Below are 16,760 nucleotides of genomic sequence, written 5' to 3'. Positions count from 1 at the left end.
TGGAGCTAGTATGACCTCTTGAACTCTGGATCCATATTCCTAGCACAACAAGAGGGTGGACTATCCGAGGCTTATTGGAACAAGTAGAGGTCTGATCTCTTATATGTACTGTTGAAATTGCTAGTAATTCAGATAGTAAAATTTATACGCATCTCTATCTTTAGAATTCTAACATCTTAGTGGACAAAACAAAGTTCTCGTTTATTTCCATCAGTATTACGATCTAATTTTAGGAAACAGGGGAACCAAAACCAAAGCAAAATTACTTCACTATAATGTAAATCATGGAGGATGCAATAGTTTCTAGGGAACTTGAACAGGCAACCTTTTGGACTCACGTTCAACAGCTTTCTTGAGGAAGCTATCCTCTTCGAGGGCCATCTGAACCGGCAAGAAGCCCATGTCATTAGCCATGGCGAGCATCATCTTCTTGGTTTCCTCCTTGAACTCCTCCAGATCAACTGCCCCATTGGAGTCATGATCGAACTGCATGAACAGGGAATTATAGAGACGAGCAAGCTCATCTGGGTCAGGCTTCACGTCTATCCCAAAGTGGGTCTCAAAGACCCTCAGACTCTGCAGCTCCTTCAACATCTCTGCATAGCAGAGAAGACCATCGTGGTCTGTGTCAAGGCGAGCAAAACGGTCTCGTATTGAGACATTGAATGCTTCTTCATCCTCCACGAAGTTGAAGATGGTGGCAGCATCCAATACTTCTACACTCATTTTGATCTTAAGCTTGAAGATGGAGACTAGGACTTTGATTTTGATGTTTTTGATGAAAAAGAAGGTGGTGTTCTCACATATATATATATATGCACACATGCATGCTGTTTTCAACACTCCCCCCTTTTAGCCAGTAGTTTCTCTTTGCCATAGTTTTTGAATTCCCGCGTTGTGCTTGGTATGACTTTGGTCAAATGTCCTATTTTTTCAAGTGAAAGTTTAAACTACCTTTTTATTTTTTATTTTTTTATTTTATGCTCTTAATAAATCATAGCAAAAAACTATAAAATTACAAAATGATAGATACAATTAAAAAATTCATATAAGTACGATCTATGACTTCAGTTTTCGGTAACTCATATACAATTACAATTATGAAGCATATCTACTTTGGGTAGACTAGATCTAAGAGGTAGCCAAAATTCTCATACTTTATTTTTTGGCCGTGAGAGATAATCTTTCACACCGATCTACTCCTCAACTTAAAAATCCAAGAAAACAACTCACATCCTCGACCCAAAGAACAAAAATAGCAAAAATTAAAAATTAAAAACTAAAAAAACAAAATCTCCAATACAAGCAGAAGCGGAGGAGCAAGGTATCGTAGACATCCCCGAGAAGACATACCTTGGTTGGTGAAGATGAGTAGATTTGAGTTTGAAAAACTAGATCTAAAACAAAACCACTAGATACGGAGTCTGAAAGAGACTTTAGAGAAGACTGCTCTGCTACTAAGAGAAAGAGGGACAGAGAAGGGAAGGAGCCATTCTTCCCTCTATGTTTTCTTGTAGTTGGTTTTTCTAAAAATATCTCTCTTCACTGGGCATCGTTTTTAAACTCTCTTTTAATAATATAGTCTAACACGTGAAATATTTAATTTTAAATAGGAAGTTAATTATAGAAACAATGTTCAAACTCAAGACTATTATTTTGATATCATATTAAATCATTAGTTGTTCCAAAATAGTAAAATTAATTATTTAACTAATATTATTTTAAGTTCTCTCGATGTTAGTCTGCTGGAATTGTGAAATCAATGGTTTTAAGAATGTATAGAAAGTCGAACAAATTAAGACGGTGACTACGGAAGGTCATCGACCAAAATAAAAAAAAGGGACCCTGTGGAAAGTCAAAAAGCAGCAGAGAAAAGAAGGATGTTTTGGCCAAACCGAGAAGACCCTCCTCCATACTAGGATTCTCGTGGTAGGAAAACAGAAATCTTGACTTCAAAACCAGGGAGACCCACAGATTAATTTTATTGCCACTTTCCATTCCAAACGTAACAATTAATCTTGCCATTTGATATACACAGAGTGACCCGTAATTGAAACTTTCTATCTACAAAGCTCAAACATTTTGATTTTTTTTTTTTTTTTTTGGTGTTTGGTATGATGAAAAATAATAGTCAAGAAAAAATATTTTTGGTTTGACTGAAAAAACCTTTTTAATTTCTGAAAAAATTGTTTATGGTTTTAAAATAGTTTTCATTTTTTAAAACCATAAACAATTTTTCGAGTTTGAGCATCTCATTCTTAAATCGACAAACTCAGCCAAGACGTTGGCGAGATCCTGTCAGGACCTCCTGACTAGGACACAGCAGAGACCTGGTCAGGACATCGCTGGAATTCAACTGAGACCCCACTAGGACCCAGTCCAGACCCCATTGGGACCCAGTCAAAACACCGCTGAGGCCTTGCGAGGACTTGGTCAGGACCTCGCCAGTATCCGATCGGGACCCAACCGAGACCCCACTAGGACTCGGTTGAGAGCTGTCGGGATTCGACTACGACCCCACTAGGACTAGGTCGAAACCCCACCAGTACCCAGTCAAAACACCGCCGAGGCCTTGCGAGGACTTGGCCGGGACCCCAGGACTTGGTCAGGACCTCGCCAGTATCCGATCGGGACCCGTTTGGACCTTACCGGGACATCGTTGAGATCCAATTAGGACATCGTCGGGACCCCATTGGGACCCAATCAGAACTCGTTTGGTTATCACTTAACTTTATGAATGAAGATTTAATTTCCTGTTATTACGTAGGCCCATTTACATCTAATCTTTTCAAATTCTGTTGCAGGTTTGGGCATGTTTATAACAATCTCCAGACACGTTTGACAAAAACTTTGCTTAATGCATTTTTGGATCCAAAACGGGCATTGACTCATCAATATGGTGCAATTCAAGGGTTAACAACCTTGGGACCCAATGCGGTATTCTCATCTCCCATGCTTCATGGAACTAAGGGGGAAAAGAAAACTTTTTGTACTGTTACATTCATGTTTGAAAGTGATCTCTATATCCAGAGACTGTCACGCATCCTATAGGTGTTAAAGCCCACTCTAAGCGATTAAGTTTTGGCTTAAGAGAAGTGAAGGAAGTGCAAATAGTAAATAGAGATGTAGATGAGAGAATATAATAGAACAAAAGAAAAGTATAACTTTTGTCTTTTGTTTGAATAAGATTTTGTTGGATCAGGCCTTTGACCATCTCATTTGAAAACCAATTGATGTCTAGTGAGGGAAGCCAAATCATTTTATGGCATTCGAAATCGCACCACACAAGGTATTTAAGAGCCGTCCAAGTGAGCAGAGCAGCGGCATTGTTGAACCTCAACAATCCCTCCCTCAACATGACGCTCCCGCGACTCGAACCCATGACCCTAGCTCTGATACCATTTGTTGGATCAGGCCTTTGACCATCTCATCTGAAAACCAATTGTTGCCCAATGAGGGAAGCCAAATCCTTTTATGGCATTCAAAGTCGCACCCTTGAAGGTATTTAAGAGCCGTCCAAGCGAGTAGAGCAGCAGAATTGTTGAACCTCAACAGATATATCTCAAAAAGATGATTTAGTTTGCATGATGTTTCATAGCCGTTATTGCTCTTGTTTAGTTTCTCTCTGAATCTCTGCGGATCAGCAAAAGATTTCTTTCATGATTTTGCCTTTAATTTCTATTAGCTCTTGTTGGCTAATTCGGTGATCCAAGAGGCTGAGAAGTGGAGATTCAAGAAGTTGAGAAGTGCAGTCTGGACAGCAGGTTCTTCATGTCCAGACAGAAAAAAACAGAGACTCATTTTCTTAGTTGAAGCAATGACAGTCCGAACAGGGGAGCAACGCTGTCCGGACACCATAATCCAAGAATTAGTTTTCTTCGTGAAAACTAGTTTTGTCCGAACTGGCACTTACCCCCGTCCGGACAGCCCGTTGAAGAATGCCCAAAAATTGTGTTTTAATGGGTGACGTGGCTAGGGTTTGATTCTTTCATATATAAATAACTTTATAGAGAAAGTGAGGGAAGAAATTAGAGGCGAGGTTTCGTGAGAGGCTGTGTTGAGAGAGAATATTTGTTGAGAGCCAAATTGTTCCTAGTAGAGGTTTTTATTAGTTTGATTGTGCTAAATTGAAGTCTATCGGAAGGGTCCGGTAAAGGAGAATCACATTAAAGAAGATTATGAGCGAGGAGACAAGTTGGAGGCTTGTCGATCTTACAGAGTCAAGGTCTTGCATCGATTTGTAAGTGTTCTTAGTGTCTGTAATCTCTGGATAATTTTTTATAGTGATTTCCTGGGTTTGGCTGCCCCTGAGAGGTTTTACTTTTAGATCGGTTTCTAAAAGGTTTCATTTTCGTTACCAAAATTCTTGTGTGTGATTGTTTATATTTTGGTGATTGTTTACTTTGATAAATATCTGTTAATTCCGCATAAACTGTTATATTTATCTGTTTAGAGTTTTTCAATTGGTATCAAAGCAGGTTCACTCTGTGAAGGATTAAATTCCTGAGTGTGATCTTTGTTTCTTGTTTAAAATGTCTCAAACCCTTAACACTATGCCTAATTTTGATGGATCAAATTATGGTTATTGGAAGTCACGTACGAGATTTTTCTTAAAATCTACAGACGTTTGACATGTCATTGAATCTGAATTTAAAGCTCCAAATAAGCCGACAGCTGAATGGTCTAATGTTGAAAAACAAACTCGTATGGCGAATGACAAAGCTATGAATGCTCTATGCTTGGCAATTTCACAAACTGAGTTCTCCAGAATTTCAAATTGTGATAGTGCCAAGGATGCATGGGAGATCCTAGAAACTACGAATGAAGGAACTAATCTTGTTAAAGCTCCAAAACTTCAAATATTAGTTTCTCAGCTTGAGGATATTAAAATGTTAGAGGATAAGACATTCAATGATTTTTTTGGTAAACTTAGTGAAATTAGAAATTCCATGATAAATCTAGAAAATAAAGTTTCAGACACTAAGCTTATTAGAAAATTTATGAGATCACTCCCTGAAAGATCCAGAATGAAGGTAACTGCTATTGAGTCATGCACTGATCTTAATACCATGAGGATAGAAGAGTTAGTTGGTGCTCTTCAAACTTTTAGGAAGAACTCTGATGAGGATTCACCAGATGATAAGGAACTTGTCTTAATAGCTATAAGGTATTTTAGGAATGAACATAGAATTTCCAAGAAATTTGGAAAACAAAAAGAGAGTACTTAGGATATAAATGAAAGAGACCCACGTGGTCCAAAATGTTATGAGTGTTCTGGATATTACCATGTGCGAAAGGATTGTGCTAACTTCAAGAGTAATAAGCCAAAAGGTCAAAAAGCCTTCAATATTACCTTGAGTGACACTGATGAGGAACAAACTCCTAATTATATTGCATTTGTTGCATCCTATGATTCTGATGATTCTAATTAATCAGATGTTCAATCTGCCTCTGATAATGAATCAAATAGGGTTAATGATCTTCAAAACTCCTTTAACAATTTAATGGAAAAGTTTTCTATGCTTAGAAATACTAATTTGAAAATTATTAAGGATTTTAAGAATCTTGAGCTTGAAAAGGATAATTTGTTGAAATCTTTCAGTGATTCACATGCTGTTTGCAATACTCTCAAATCTGAAAATCATGTGTTAATTGCTAAAAATAAATCCCTTCAAAATGATCTGATTGCATCTAGAAATCACTTGAGTAAATTCTCTAGTGAAAAGCTTGATAAAATGTTGCATATTCAAAAGCATTCTAGTGACTTGGCTTAGGATTTGATAAAACTGTTTTTTTGTCTTCTAACTGTAATTCTACTTCAAATACTGTTTTTGTTAAACCAGTGAAAGTAGAAGAATCTTCAAGTGAAGAAAAGCAAGTAGTTGCTCCGACTCCTCAAGGTAAGAAAATCTACATTGAGCCTCATGCATCTTACCCTACACCTAGAGTCGTGCATCCTCCTAGGAAATTACCTTCTCAAAGATTTGTCCCTACATGTCATCACTGTGAAAAAGTGGGTCACATTCGACCTCACTGTTTTAATTTGAAACATCATGTGCACATAAATGAAAATTCCTTTTCTAGGAAAGAAAGTGAGGGTTTGGTCATAATGATGAGAGAAGTGCTATCTAAGCTAGATAAGTTTGAGCAAAGTCATAAGTCTAAACCTAAGATTTCTCAAGTTTGGGTTAGGAATGATGATACAATTCACCCCATGAGGGAGAGTGGTGATGATCTCACCTTATGTTAGGTGAGTCACCTACATGCCTAGGATTGATTTTCTTGCATATCTTTGCCTATCCTAGAGTATGTTTTTTTTTTTTTTTGAAATTATATTTTGTTTGTGTGCATCTCTTTTGTGAAAAATAACAAAAAGACAAATATTTTCCTCTTTTTTTTTTTTTTTTTTTCTTTCTTTATTTTGTCTTATGCACCTAGATAGTTCATTACTTTATCATGTTGTTTTTTATGAATTTAATTCCTTGCGTCTTGGAATGTTCTTAATATGCCTGAGATGAAAATTTGTGTCAATAGACTTGTTTTTGTGGTTACCTAAAGCCTGAGTTTATGTGGTACATTTTGCATATGCTTTATCTCTTGTGCACATTTAAGCTTAAATTGAGGTTTTGTTTCACTTTATTTGTGAGGTTTGTTAGGTAACCATATGTGGTTTTTGACTAATCATATTTTTCAAATTGACCATATGCTAGTTGAACCTAGGGCTTAAAAATTTCTGCTTTCTCTTTTGTAATAAGTACCAAAAGTTTAAGGACGCTTTCTTAAAGAGAAAAATAAACAAAATAATGAAACAAATAAAATCAAAATATCATATTTCAAAAGGATTTTATTTCACTGTGTCAAATTTGTGCAAAATGTTTTACAAAGAGAAATGTATAGGATGAGAGTGGCTAGGCCCTAGTATGATAAGGTTTGACTTTTGATTTGATATACTTGTCAAAACATCATGGTGGTGAAACTTTCTCCTCATTTTGTAAGTTAAAATTTTTTCTCTTTGAATGGCTTACACACGCACCACACAAGCATGAGTTGAATGGAACATTTTTCTTTGCTTGGGTTAAGCAATATGAGTTTCTTGCCATTTCTAGCCTCATGTATATTTTGCATATTTGGAGCATGTTTGGGATATTCATTGTGCAATACATGAGTCATTGATGTGTATATCATGTGTGTTCATTTGACTTTTGAGGGGGATAAACATGTTTTGCTTTTCCAATTTCTTGTAGATAATTGAGTCATACATTGATGGGGATTTTTTGCTGATGTTTCTTTATGATCTTACATTCTACATCATTTTTTTTTTTATGAGTTTTATTTATGTATTCTTGTTCCACATATGCCTTGATGTATTTTTGTGAGTGTTTTCAGGAACCATGGAGACCTTTTGTCATTTTGTGACAAAAATGGAGAGTAAATATGAAGAGATGATGGGATAGCCCTCATGCTTTTCGGTTTTGTCACTGAATTGCCAAAGGGGGAGTTTGTTAGCTCTTGTTGGCTAATTCGGTGATCCAAGAGGCTGAGAAGTGGTGATTCAAGAAGTTGAGAAGTGTAGTCCGAACAGTAGGTTCTTTATGTCCGAACAGAAAAAAATAGAGACTCATTTTCTCTGTTGAAGCAGTGGTAGTCTGGACAGGGGAACAACGCTTTCCGAACACCACAATCCGAGAATTAATTTTCTCCATGAAAACTAGTTCTGTCCGGACGGGCACTTACCCCCGTCTGGACAACCGGTTGAAGAATGCCCAAAAATTGTGTTTTAATGGGTGACGTGGCTAGGGTTTGATTCTCTCGTATATAAATAACTTTATAAAGAAAGTGAAGGAAGAAATTAGAGGCGAGGTTTCGTGAGAGGCTATGTTGAGAGAGAATATTTGTTGAGAGCCAAATTATTCCTCGTAGAGGATTTTATTAGTTTGATTGTGCTAAATTGAAGTCTATTAGAAGGGTCCTGTAAAGGAGAATCACGTTGAAGAAGATTATGAGCGATGAGACAAGTTGGAGGCTTGTCGATCTTATAGAGTTAAGGTCTTGCATCGGTTTGTAAGTGTTCCTAGTGTCTGTAATCTCTGGATAGTTTTTTATAGTGATTTCCTGGGTTTGGCTGCCCCGGAGAGGTTTTAATTTTATATCGGTTTCTAAAAGGTTTTCTCTTCGTCACCAAAATCCTTGTGTGTGATTGTTTATATTTTGGTGATTGTTTGCCTTGATAAATATCTTTTAATTCCGCATAAACTGTGATATTTATCTATTTAGAGTTTTTCAATTTCCATCCCTCCCTCCATAGGTCGATCTCTTCTCCTCAATGTCTTAAATTGTATTTAGTGTGAAAAAACTAAAATACGACTCCAAATGACACCTATTCAAATGTCTAGGTGTTTCACAAAGATTATGCGGCATAAGATCAAACCTAACAATTAATATTCAACTAAATACAGATATGTAATGAACATTCAAGAACATAGATATTTGGTTACGAAGAGGAAACCATTTAGAGAACTCTCTAAATGTAAAACCTCTCTGGGGCAGCCAAATCCAAGAAATCAATCCATTATAAGAAGAATAAGGAATACAAGAAGGATTACAAAACCTTTGCAATTGACACTTTCTTGCACACAACAAGCGACCCACTTGACTTTTTCCGCAGTAGCCATTTCCAGAACATTTGGCACAATTCTTCTATATGATTTCCTTTTACCGGAACTCCGATAGACTTCTCAACCGTAGATTTATCAAAGGAATAACTAAAACTCTAAGAGATTCAATTTAACGCTCACCACATATGATCTCTCTTAGCATAGCCTCCGACGAACTCTCTGGAAGTGAAAATTCGTGTCTCTCTCTTTTATAAAGATGTATATATACCCCCGACAAAACCCTAGACCTAACCCATTTAAAATCACGTTTTTGGCCCTAAAACTTACGGGGTGTCCGGACAGGTTAATAGGCTGTCCGGACAGGGCCTTGCGGAGCAAAAATAAGGTTTCTAGAAATGCGGTCCAGACCCAGGGAAGGCCTGTCCGGACAAGGCAGGCAATGGGTGAAGCAGCATTCTGGAAATGCTGTCTAGCCTTGATCAACAGCTCCAATCGATGGGCGTTTGTGGTTCGATGAGCTGAAATTTTGCAAGGACGTTCATAACACATGAATCTACATTATGAACGGTGGAGATTGGATTCTGAACATCCTATATTCGTGTTTGAGCCTGTGAACAGTAACCTCTGCATTTTGGAACTGAATTAAACCAACACAAGAACTAACAAACTTCCCCTTTGGCAATTCAGTGACAAAACCAAAATGCCTAGCCAATCCCATTATCTCCCCCATATTTACTCCCCCTTTTTGTCATAGAATGACAAAAGGTCTTCATGTTTCCTGAAACACTTTACAAAATACATCAAGGAATATATGGAACAAGAAGACATAAATAAAACTCATGAAAAAAAATGACGTAGAATGCATGATCATAAAGAAACGTCAACAAAACTCCCCCTCAATGTATGATTCAATGAACAACAAGAAACTGGAAATTCAAACCATGTTTCTCCCCCCTCAAAAGTCAAATGAACACACATGATATACACATTAATAACTCATGTATTGCACAATGAATATCCCAAACATGCTCCAAATATGCAAAATATACATGAGATTAGAAATGACAAGAAACTCATATTGCTTAACCCAAGCAAATAAAAATGTTTCATTCAACCCATGCTTGTGTGGTGTGTGTGTGTGTGTGTAAGCCATCCAAAGAGAAAAATTTTTAACTTACAAAATGAGGAGAAAGTTTCACCACCATGAGGTTTTGACAAGTATATCAAATCAAAAGTCAAACTTTATTATATTAGGGTCTAGCCACTCTCATCCTATACATTTCTCTTTGTAAAACATTTTGCACAAGTTTGACACAGTGAAATAAATTCCTTTTGGAATATGATCTTTTGATTTTACTTGTTTCACTATTTTGTTTATTTCTCTCTTTGAAAAATGTCCTTAAACTTTTTGTGCTTATCACAAAAGAGAAAACAAGAATTTTTAAGCCCTAGGTTCAATTAGCATATGGTCAATTTGAAAAATATGACTAGTCAAAAACCTCATATGGTTACCTAACAGACCTCACAAAAAAAGTGAAACAAAACCTCAATTTAAGCTTAAATGTGCACAAGGGATAAAGCATAGGCAAAATGTATTTTATAAGTTTAGGCTTTAGTTAACCACAAAAACAAATCCATTTATACAAATTTTCATCTCATGCATATTAAGAACATTCCAAGACGCAAGGAATTAAATTCATAAAAGCAACATGAGAAATTAATGGACTATCTAGGTGCATAAGACAAAAGAAAGAAAAGAAAAACAATCAAAGTAACATATTTTTGTCTTTTCGAAATTTTTCACAAAAGAAATGTACACAAACGAAAAACAAATGCAAAACAAACAAAAATGCAATGCAAAGAAAAACAACATGCTCTAGGATTTTCAAAAATAAACAAAACGACAATTCCTAGGCATGTTATTTACTCACCTAAATTTAGGTGAGATCACTACCACTCCCCCTCAATGGGTGAATGGTATCAACCTTCTTAATCCAAACTTTCTTCATATTGGGGACAAATATGCGACTCTTGTCTAAATCATTTAACTGGGTGATAACACCCCTTAGCATGTTGAATAATTCATCATGACTATTCGTAGAAAGAAAATAAGCTCTTTTTGACTCATGATTATTCAACTAAAAACAATTAGGGTGAATATGCTCAATCTTACCACAGTGATGACATGTAGGAATAAACCTTTGAGAAGGTTGGTTCCTTGCAAGGTAAACAAAGTTGGAGTTGCTTCTAGGTAAAAAGTGCTCAACACAAGAGTACTTACCTTTCTTACCCTTCTTATCTCTTGAGGTCGCAGCAACTGTTTTCTTCTTTTTCTTTAAGACTGCTTTTCCTCTTCCTCTTGAGGATTGAACATCAACTAGCTTATCTTCATCCAATGGCTCTTCCAAGTTTTCTGTTTCAACAAAAACTTTCTTGGAAGAAGAAGCAAGGTTAGAGGAAGGAGCAATAATCTTGTCAAAATCAATCCTAGGTTTATCACAAGTAGATTTTTTGGGTATGCAAAATTTTGTCAAGATTATCATTAGAGAATTTTTTTCAATAGAGTTTTGAACTCCTTTAATTCATTCTCTAATGACTCAACTTTATTAGCAAGATCATGATTTTCAAATTTCAATGTTTTACACAAATCAAGATAATCACTTAATTCACCAATTAGCTCATCTTTATCATGTTCAGCCTCTCTGAGTTTCTTTAGATTCTTGGAATTAATAACTTGTAGCTCAGAGAATTTCACAAACAACAAATTATAAGTCTCTTGAAGATCAATTTCGTTATCAGAATAATACTGTTTATCAGAAGACATAATAGTTTCACAAAACGTATTATCAACAGTTTCGAAACAATCAAGAGTTTGGGACATCTAGAAAGTATATAGGATCAAACTCAGGAATTTAATCCTTTGACAGAGTGAACCCGCTCTAATACCAATTGAAAAACCTAAAATACGACTCCAAATAACATCTATTCAAATGTCTAGGTGTTTCACAAAGATTATGTGGAATAAGATCTAACCTAACAGTTAATATTCAACCAAATACAAATATGTAATGAACATTCAAGAACACAGATATTTGGTTACGAAAAGGAAACCATTTAGAGAACTCTCTAAATGTAAAACCTCTCCGGGGCAGCCAAACCTAGGAAATCAATTCACTATAAGAAGAATAAGGAATACAAGAAGGATTACAAAACCTTTGCAATTGACACTTCCTTGCACACGACAAGCGACCCACTTGACTTCTACCGCAGTAGCCCTTTACAGAACATCTGACACAATTCTTCTATATGATTTCCTTTTACCGAAACTTCGATAGACTTCTCAACCGTAGATTTATCGAAGGAATAACTAAAACTCTAAGAGATTCAATTTAACGCTCACCACATATGATCTCTCTTAGCACAGCCTCCAACGAACTCTCTGGGGGTGAAAATTCGTGTCTCTCTGTTTTATAAAGATGTATATATACTCCCGACAAAATCCTAGACTTAACCCACTTAAAATCACGTTTTTGGACTTAAACTTACAGGGTGTCTGAACAAGTTAATGGGCTGTCCGGACAGGGCCTTGCGGAGCAAAAATAAGGTTTCTAGAAATGCAGCTGGACCCGGGGAAGGCTTGTCCGGACAGGGTAGGCAATGGGTGAAACAACATTCTGGAAATGCTGTCCAGCCTTGATCAACAGCTCCGATTGATGGGCGTTTGTGGTCCGATTGAGCTGAAATTTTGCAAGGACGTTCATAACATATGAATCTATATTATGAACTGTGGAGATTGGATTCTTAGTATTCTATATTAGTGTATGAGCCCGTAAACAGTAGCCTCTGCATTTTGAAACTGAATTAACCTTTCTCCAATCCATGTTATGTTTGAGTTTCCACATCCTACTTCTACTTATCTACAGGGATTTTGAGCTGTTTTTTATGCTTCTATTCCTTGCAAGTAGGTTCGCATGTTAATACTGCCAAATCTTGAGCCATATATGCGACTTCTTGAACCAGAGATGCTTCTTGAGAAGCAAAAGAATGAGATGAAGAGGCATGAGGCTCGGCGTTTTTATGGATCCCTGCTAGTGAGCTGCTTTTCTAACCCAATGCTTGTATGATTATACTATTGTAGAAGTTTTAGGAATGGATTCACATTTAAGACCTTGCTTTTTCCAGCATGCAACAGGTCAATGTATATTTGATCGGCTCAAGATATTCTCACCTCTGCCATCCCTGTCATCACGTGCAGTATGGAGGACCAATGCAAGGGTTATTACCACCCCACCCAGTAAGAAATGTGCTTCTTCTTCCATTTTTTTTTTTTTCTTTTTGGCTTGAAACAATTCCACTGTTCTAAATATGAGTGTTTACATAGTTAAATGTATATGTAAGGTTTCAATGTACTGAAATTGGAGGAAGATTTCTTTCGTTGGAATATTGTGAGAATGAAGCTTAATATTTCTTTGGAATACTAGGATTGGGTGCATATGTATGGTCACAGGATTATTTGATCAATGTTCATATTACGTGAGGCCAGACCCTAACTGCTTTTTAATCCTCATTAAATCACAAAGATAAACGCAAGGGGAGCATGGAACACTTGGAAGAGCAGCCGCCGCACAAGAAAATTGCCCCTGATGGTCCAATTCTTGCTGCGTCAACCAATTCCTCGCCATCTCACATGGAAGAGGAAGCTGTGGTTCCACCAGCACCCTTGATTGATTCTAATGCAGGCCCATCATCATCATCATCATCCTCCAGACAACCGACTAATGACATAAATTTGGATGGCAGAGGTAGCAGAGACAAGGGTGATAATCAAGCTCTGAATAGGTCAGCTGTCCTCTCTCAGATATGGAAAAATGACTTGGATTCTGGGCGTCTCCTGGTATTGCTGTTTGAGATGTTTGGTGAAGGCATTTTATCCTTCATTCCAACTCCCAAGATGTCTATGTTCTTATTACCATTTGTACAAAGATCTGCACTTCCATAGTTACTCATATGTGTACAAGTTACACTTGGATATATAATTTTAAAGTTCTCAAGACCAAATCTTTTGGTAAATTTCTATGAAGCTTTTATGAAACATTCAATAGTACTGCTGATCATGTGTTGATTGTCTGGAATTTGGATGTGTTGGGCCTATTTTATTGCACCAAGATTATCAATTAGTTGGAGCTAGTATGACCTCTGAACTCTGGATCCATATTCCTAGCAAAACAAGAGGGTGGACTATCCGAGGCTTGTTGGAGCAGGTAGGCCTGATCTCTTATATTTACTGTTCGAATTATTAGTAATTCAGATAGCAAAATTTATAGGCATCTCTATCTTTAGAACTCTACCACCTTAGCGGACAAAACAAAGTTCTCGTTTATTTCCATCAGTACTACAATCTAATTTTAGGAAACAGGGGAACGAAAACCAAGGCAAAATTACTTCACTATAGTGTAAAACATGGAGGATGCAATCGTTTCTAGGGAACTTGAACAGGCAGCCTTTTGGACTCACGTTCAACAGCTTTCTTGAGGAAGCTATCCTCTTCGAGGGCCATCTGAACCGGCAAGAAGCCCATGTCATTAGCCATGGCGAGCATCATCTTCTTGGTTTCCTCCTTGAACTCCTCCAGATCAACTGCCCCATTGGAGTCATGATCGAACTGCATGAACAGGGAATCATAGAGACGAGCAAGCTCATCTGGGTCAGGCTTCACGTCTATCCCAAAGTGGGTCTCAAAGACCCTCAGACTCTGCAGCTCCTTCAACATCTCTGCATAGCAGAGAAGACCATCGTGATCCGTGTCAAGGCGAGCAAAACGGTCACGTATTGAGACATTGAATGCTTCTTCATCCTCCACGAAGTTGAAGATGGTGGCAGCATCCAATACTTCTACACTCATTTTGATCTTAAGCTTGAAGATGGAAACTAGGACTTTGATTTTGAAGTTTTTGATGAAAAAGAAGTTGGCGTTCTCACATATTATATGCACACATGTATGCTTTTTTCAACACTCCCCCCTTTTAGCCAGTAGTTTCTCTTTGCCATAGTTTTTGAATTCCCGCGTTGTGCTTGGTATAACTTTGGTCAAATGTCCTATTTTTTCAAGTGAAAGTTTAAACTACCTGCGCTTTTTTTTTTTTTTTTTTTTGGTTAAGTTCGACAGATTTTAATAAAAGATCAAGAGCATAAAGTTCTTAATAAATCATAGCAAAAAATTATGAAATTACAAAATGATAGATACAATCAAAAAATTCATACAAGTACGATCTATGACTTTAGCTTTCAATAACTCATATACAATTACAGTTATGAAACATATCTACTTTGGACAGACAAATCTAAGACAAGGCCCATGGGTATCCAAAATTCTCAAACTTTATTTTTCGGCAGTGAGAGATAATCCCTCACACCGATCTACTCCTCCTCATCCTAAAAAGCCAGGAAAACAACTCACGTCCTTGACCCGAAGAACAAAATAACAAAAAATCAAAATTAAAAACTAAAAAAACAAAATCTCGAATAGAAGCAGAAGCGGAGGAGCAAAGTATCGTAGACATCCCCAAAAAGACATGCCTTTGCTTGTGAAGACGAGTAGATTTGAGTTTGAAAAATTAGATCTAAATCTTTAAACTAGATCTAAAGCAAAACAGGGACAGAGAAGGGAAGGAGAAATTCTTCCCTCTATGTTTTCTTGTAGTTGGTTTTTCTAAAAATATTTCTCTTCACTTTGCATGGTTTTTAAACTCATTTTTAATAATTAAGTCTAACACGTGAAATATGTAATTTTAAATAAAAAGTTAATTATAGAAACAATGTTCAAACTCAAGACTATTATTTTGATATAATATTAAATCATTAGTTGTTCCAAAACAGTAAAATTAATTATTTAACTTAAGTTCTCTCGATGTGAGCCTGGTGGAATTGTGAAATCAATGGGCTGAAGAATGTTTAGAAAGTCGAACAAATTAAGACGGTGACTATGGAAGGTCACCGACCAAATAAAAAAAAGGGACCTTGTGGAAGGTCAAAAAGCAGCAGAGAAAAGAAGGTTGTTTTGGCCATACTAGGATTCTTGTGGTAGCTAGGAACAGAGAAATCTTGACTTCATAACCAGGGAGACCCGCAGATTAATTTTATTGCCACTTTCGCACCCAAACGTAACAATTAATCTTGCCATTTGATATACACAGAGTGACCCGTAATTGAAGCTTTCTATCTCCAAAGATCAAACATTTTGATTTTGATTTCGATTTTTTTTTTTTTTTTTTTTTTTTTTTGGGTTTGGTATGATGAAAAATAATAGTGTCAAGAAAAAATATTTTTGGTTTGACTGAAAAAAACTTTTTTAATTTTTGAAAAATTGTTTACGGTTTTAAAATAGTTTTCATTTTTGAAAACCATAAACATTTTTTCGAGTTTGAACATCTCATTCTTAAATCGATAGACTCAGCCAGAACGTTGGTGGGATCCTGCCAGGACCTCCTGACTGGGACACTGCCGAGACTCGGTCGGGACATCGCTGGGATTCAACTGAGACCCCGCTAGGACCCGGTCTAGACCCCACAGGAACCCGGTCAAAACACCGCTAAGGCCTTGCGGGTACTTGGTCGGGACCATGCTAGGACTTGGTCAGGACCTCGCCGGTATCCGATCGGGAACCAACCGAGACTCTGCTAGGACCCGGTCGGGAGCTGTCGAGATTCGACTGGGACCCTACTAGGACTCGGTCGAAACCCCACCGGTACCTGGTCAAAACATCGCCGAGGCCTTGCGAGGACTTAGTCGGGACCCTGCCAGGACTCGGTCAAGACCTCGCCAGTATCCGATCGGGACCCGTTTGGACCTGACCGGGACATTGTTGAGATCCAATTCGGACATCGTCGGGACCCTATTGGAACCCAATCAGAACTCGCTTGGACCTAATAGGGCACCGTTGAGAGGACCCTGCTGGACCCTACCGGGACCCTGATCAAGACATCATCTAAACTTGACCAGAACATCGCCAAGACCCGCGTGCATGCATGCATGTTTGTTTCTTTATCATGTGCATGCAAATTGCCACTTTTTTCTAATAGTCATTGATCTTCGAGAATAGAGTTTTCCCCTTAGTCCCCACAAGACTGAATGGTTAGAAATGATACG

The 16,760-nt window shown here is 37.3% G+C and overlaps 3 protein-coding genes across 3 annotated transcripts; 1 reads left to right on the top strand and 2 right to left on the bottom strand.

Moving 5' to 3' along the window:
* Positions 1-303: 303 nt before the first annotated feature.
* On the bottom strand, positions 304-747 carry LOC132180709 (uncharacterized). The gene has a single exon (XM_059593616.1). The coding sequence runs from the start codon at positions 724-726 to the stop codon at positions 304-306; it is 423 nt and encodes a 140-aa protein (XP_059449599.1). The 5' UTR covers positions 727-747.
* An 11,482-nt stretch (positions 748-12,229) lies between these two features.
* LOC132180708 (transcription initiation factor TFIID subunit 6-like) lies at positions 12,230-13,614 on the top strand. Its single transcript, XM_059593615.1, has 4 exons — positions 12,230-12,265; positions 12,581-12,706; positions 12,798-12,909; positions 13,196-13,614. Exons 1-4 carry the CDS (start codon positions 12,230-12,232, stop codon positions 13,612-13,614), a joined length of 693 nt encoding a protein of 230 aa, XP_059449598.1.
* A 480-nt stretch (positions 13,615-14,094) lies between these two features.
* LOC132180707 (uncharacterized) lies at positions 14,095-14,549 on the bottom strand. The gene has a single exon (XM_059593614.1). It carries the CDS (start codon positions 14,515-14,517, stop codon positions 14,095-14,097), a length of 423 nt encoding a protein of 140 aa, XP_059449597.1. The 5' UTR covers positions 14,518-14,549.
* Between the last annotated feature and the right edge of the window lie 2,211 nt (positions 14,550-16,760).

This window comes from Corylus avellana, chromosome ca5 (genome assembly GCF_901000735.1).
Source record: "Corylus avellana chromosome ca5, CavTom2PMs-1.0".
Classification (NCBI taxonomy): Eukaryota; Viridiplantae; Streptophyta; class Magnoliopsida; order Fagales; family Betulaceae; genus Corylus; species Corylus avellana.
The sequence above is the reverse complement of the archived record's forward strand: the minus strand, read 5'-3'. Positions and strand labels throughout refer to the sequence as shown.

Excerpts from the sequence above, each read along its gene's own strand:
- LOC132180709 (XM_059593616.1), bottom strand. The coding sequence starts at position 726 with ATGAGTGTAGAAGTATTGGATGCTGCCACCATCTTCAACTTCGTGGAG.
- LOC132180708 (XM_059593615.1), top strand. The coding sequence starts at position 12,230 with ATGCAGCTGGACCCGGGGAAGGCTTGTCCGGACAGG. Across the intron at positions 12,266-12,580 it reads GGAAGGCTTGTCCGGACAGG|GTTCGCATGTTAATACTGCC; the intron begins GTAGGCAATGGG and ends CCTTGCAAGTAG. Across the intron at positions 12,910-13,195 it reads GGTTATTACCACCCCACCCA|ATAAACGCAAGGGGAGCATG; the intron begins GTAAGAAATGTG and ends TAAATCACAAAG.
- LOC132180707 (XM_059593614.1), bottom strand. The coding sequence starts at position 14,517 with ATGAGTGTAGAAGTATTGGATGCTGCCACCATCTTCAACTTCGTGGAG.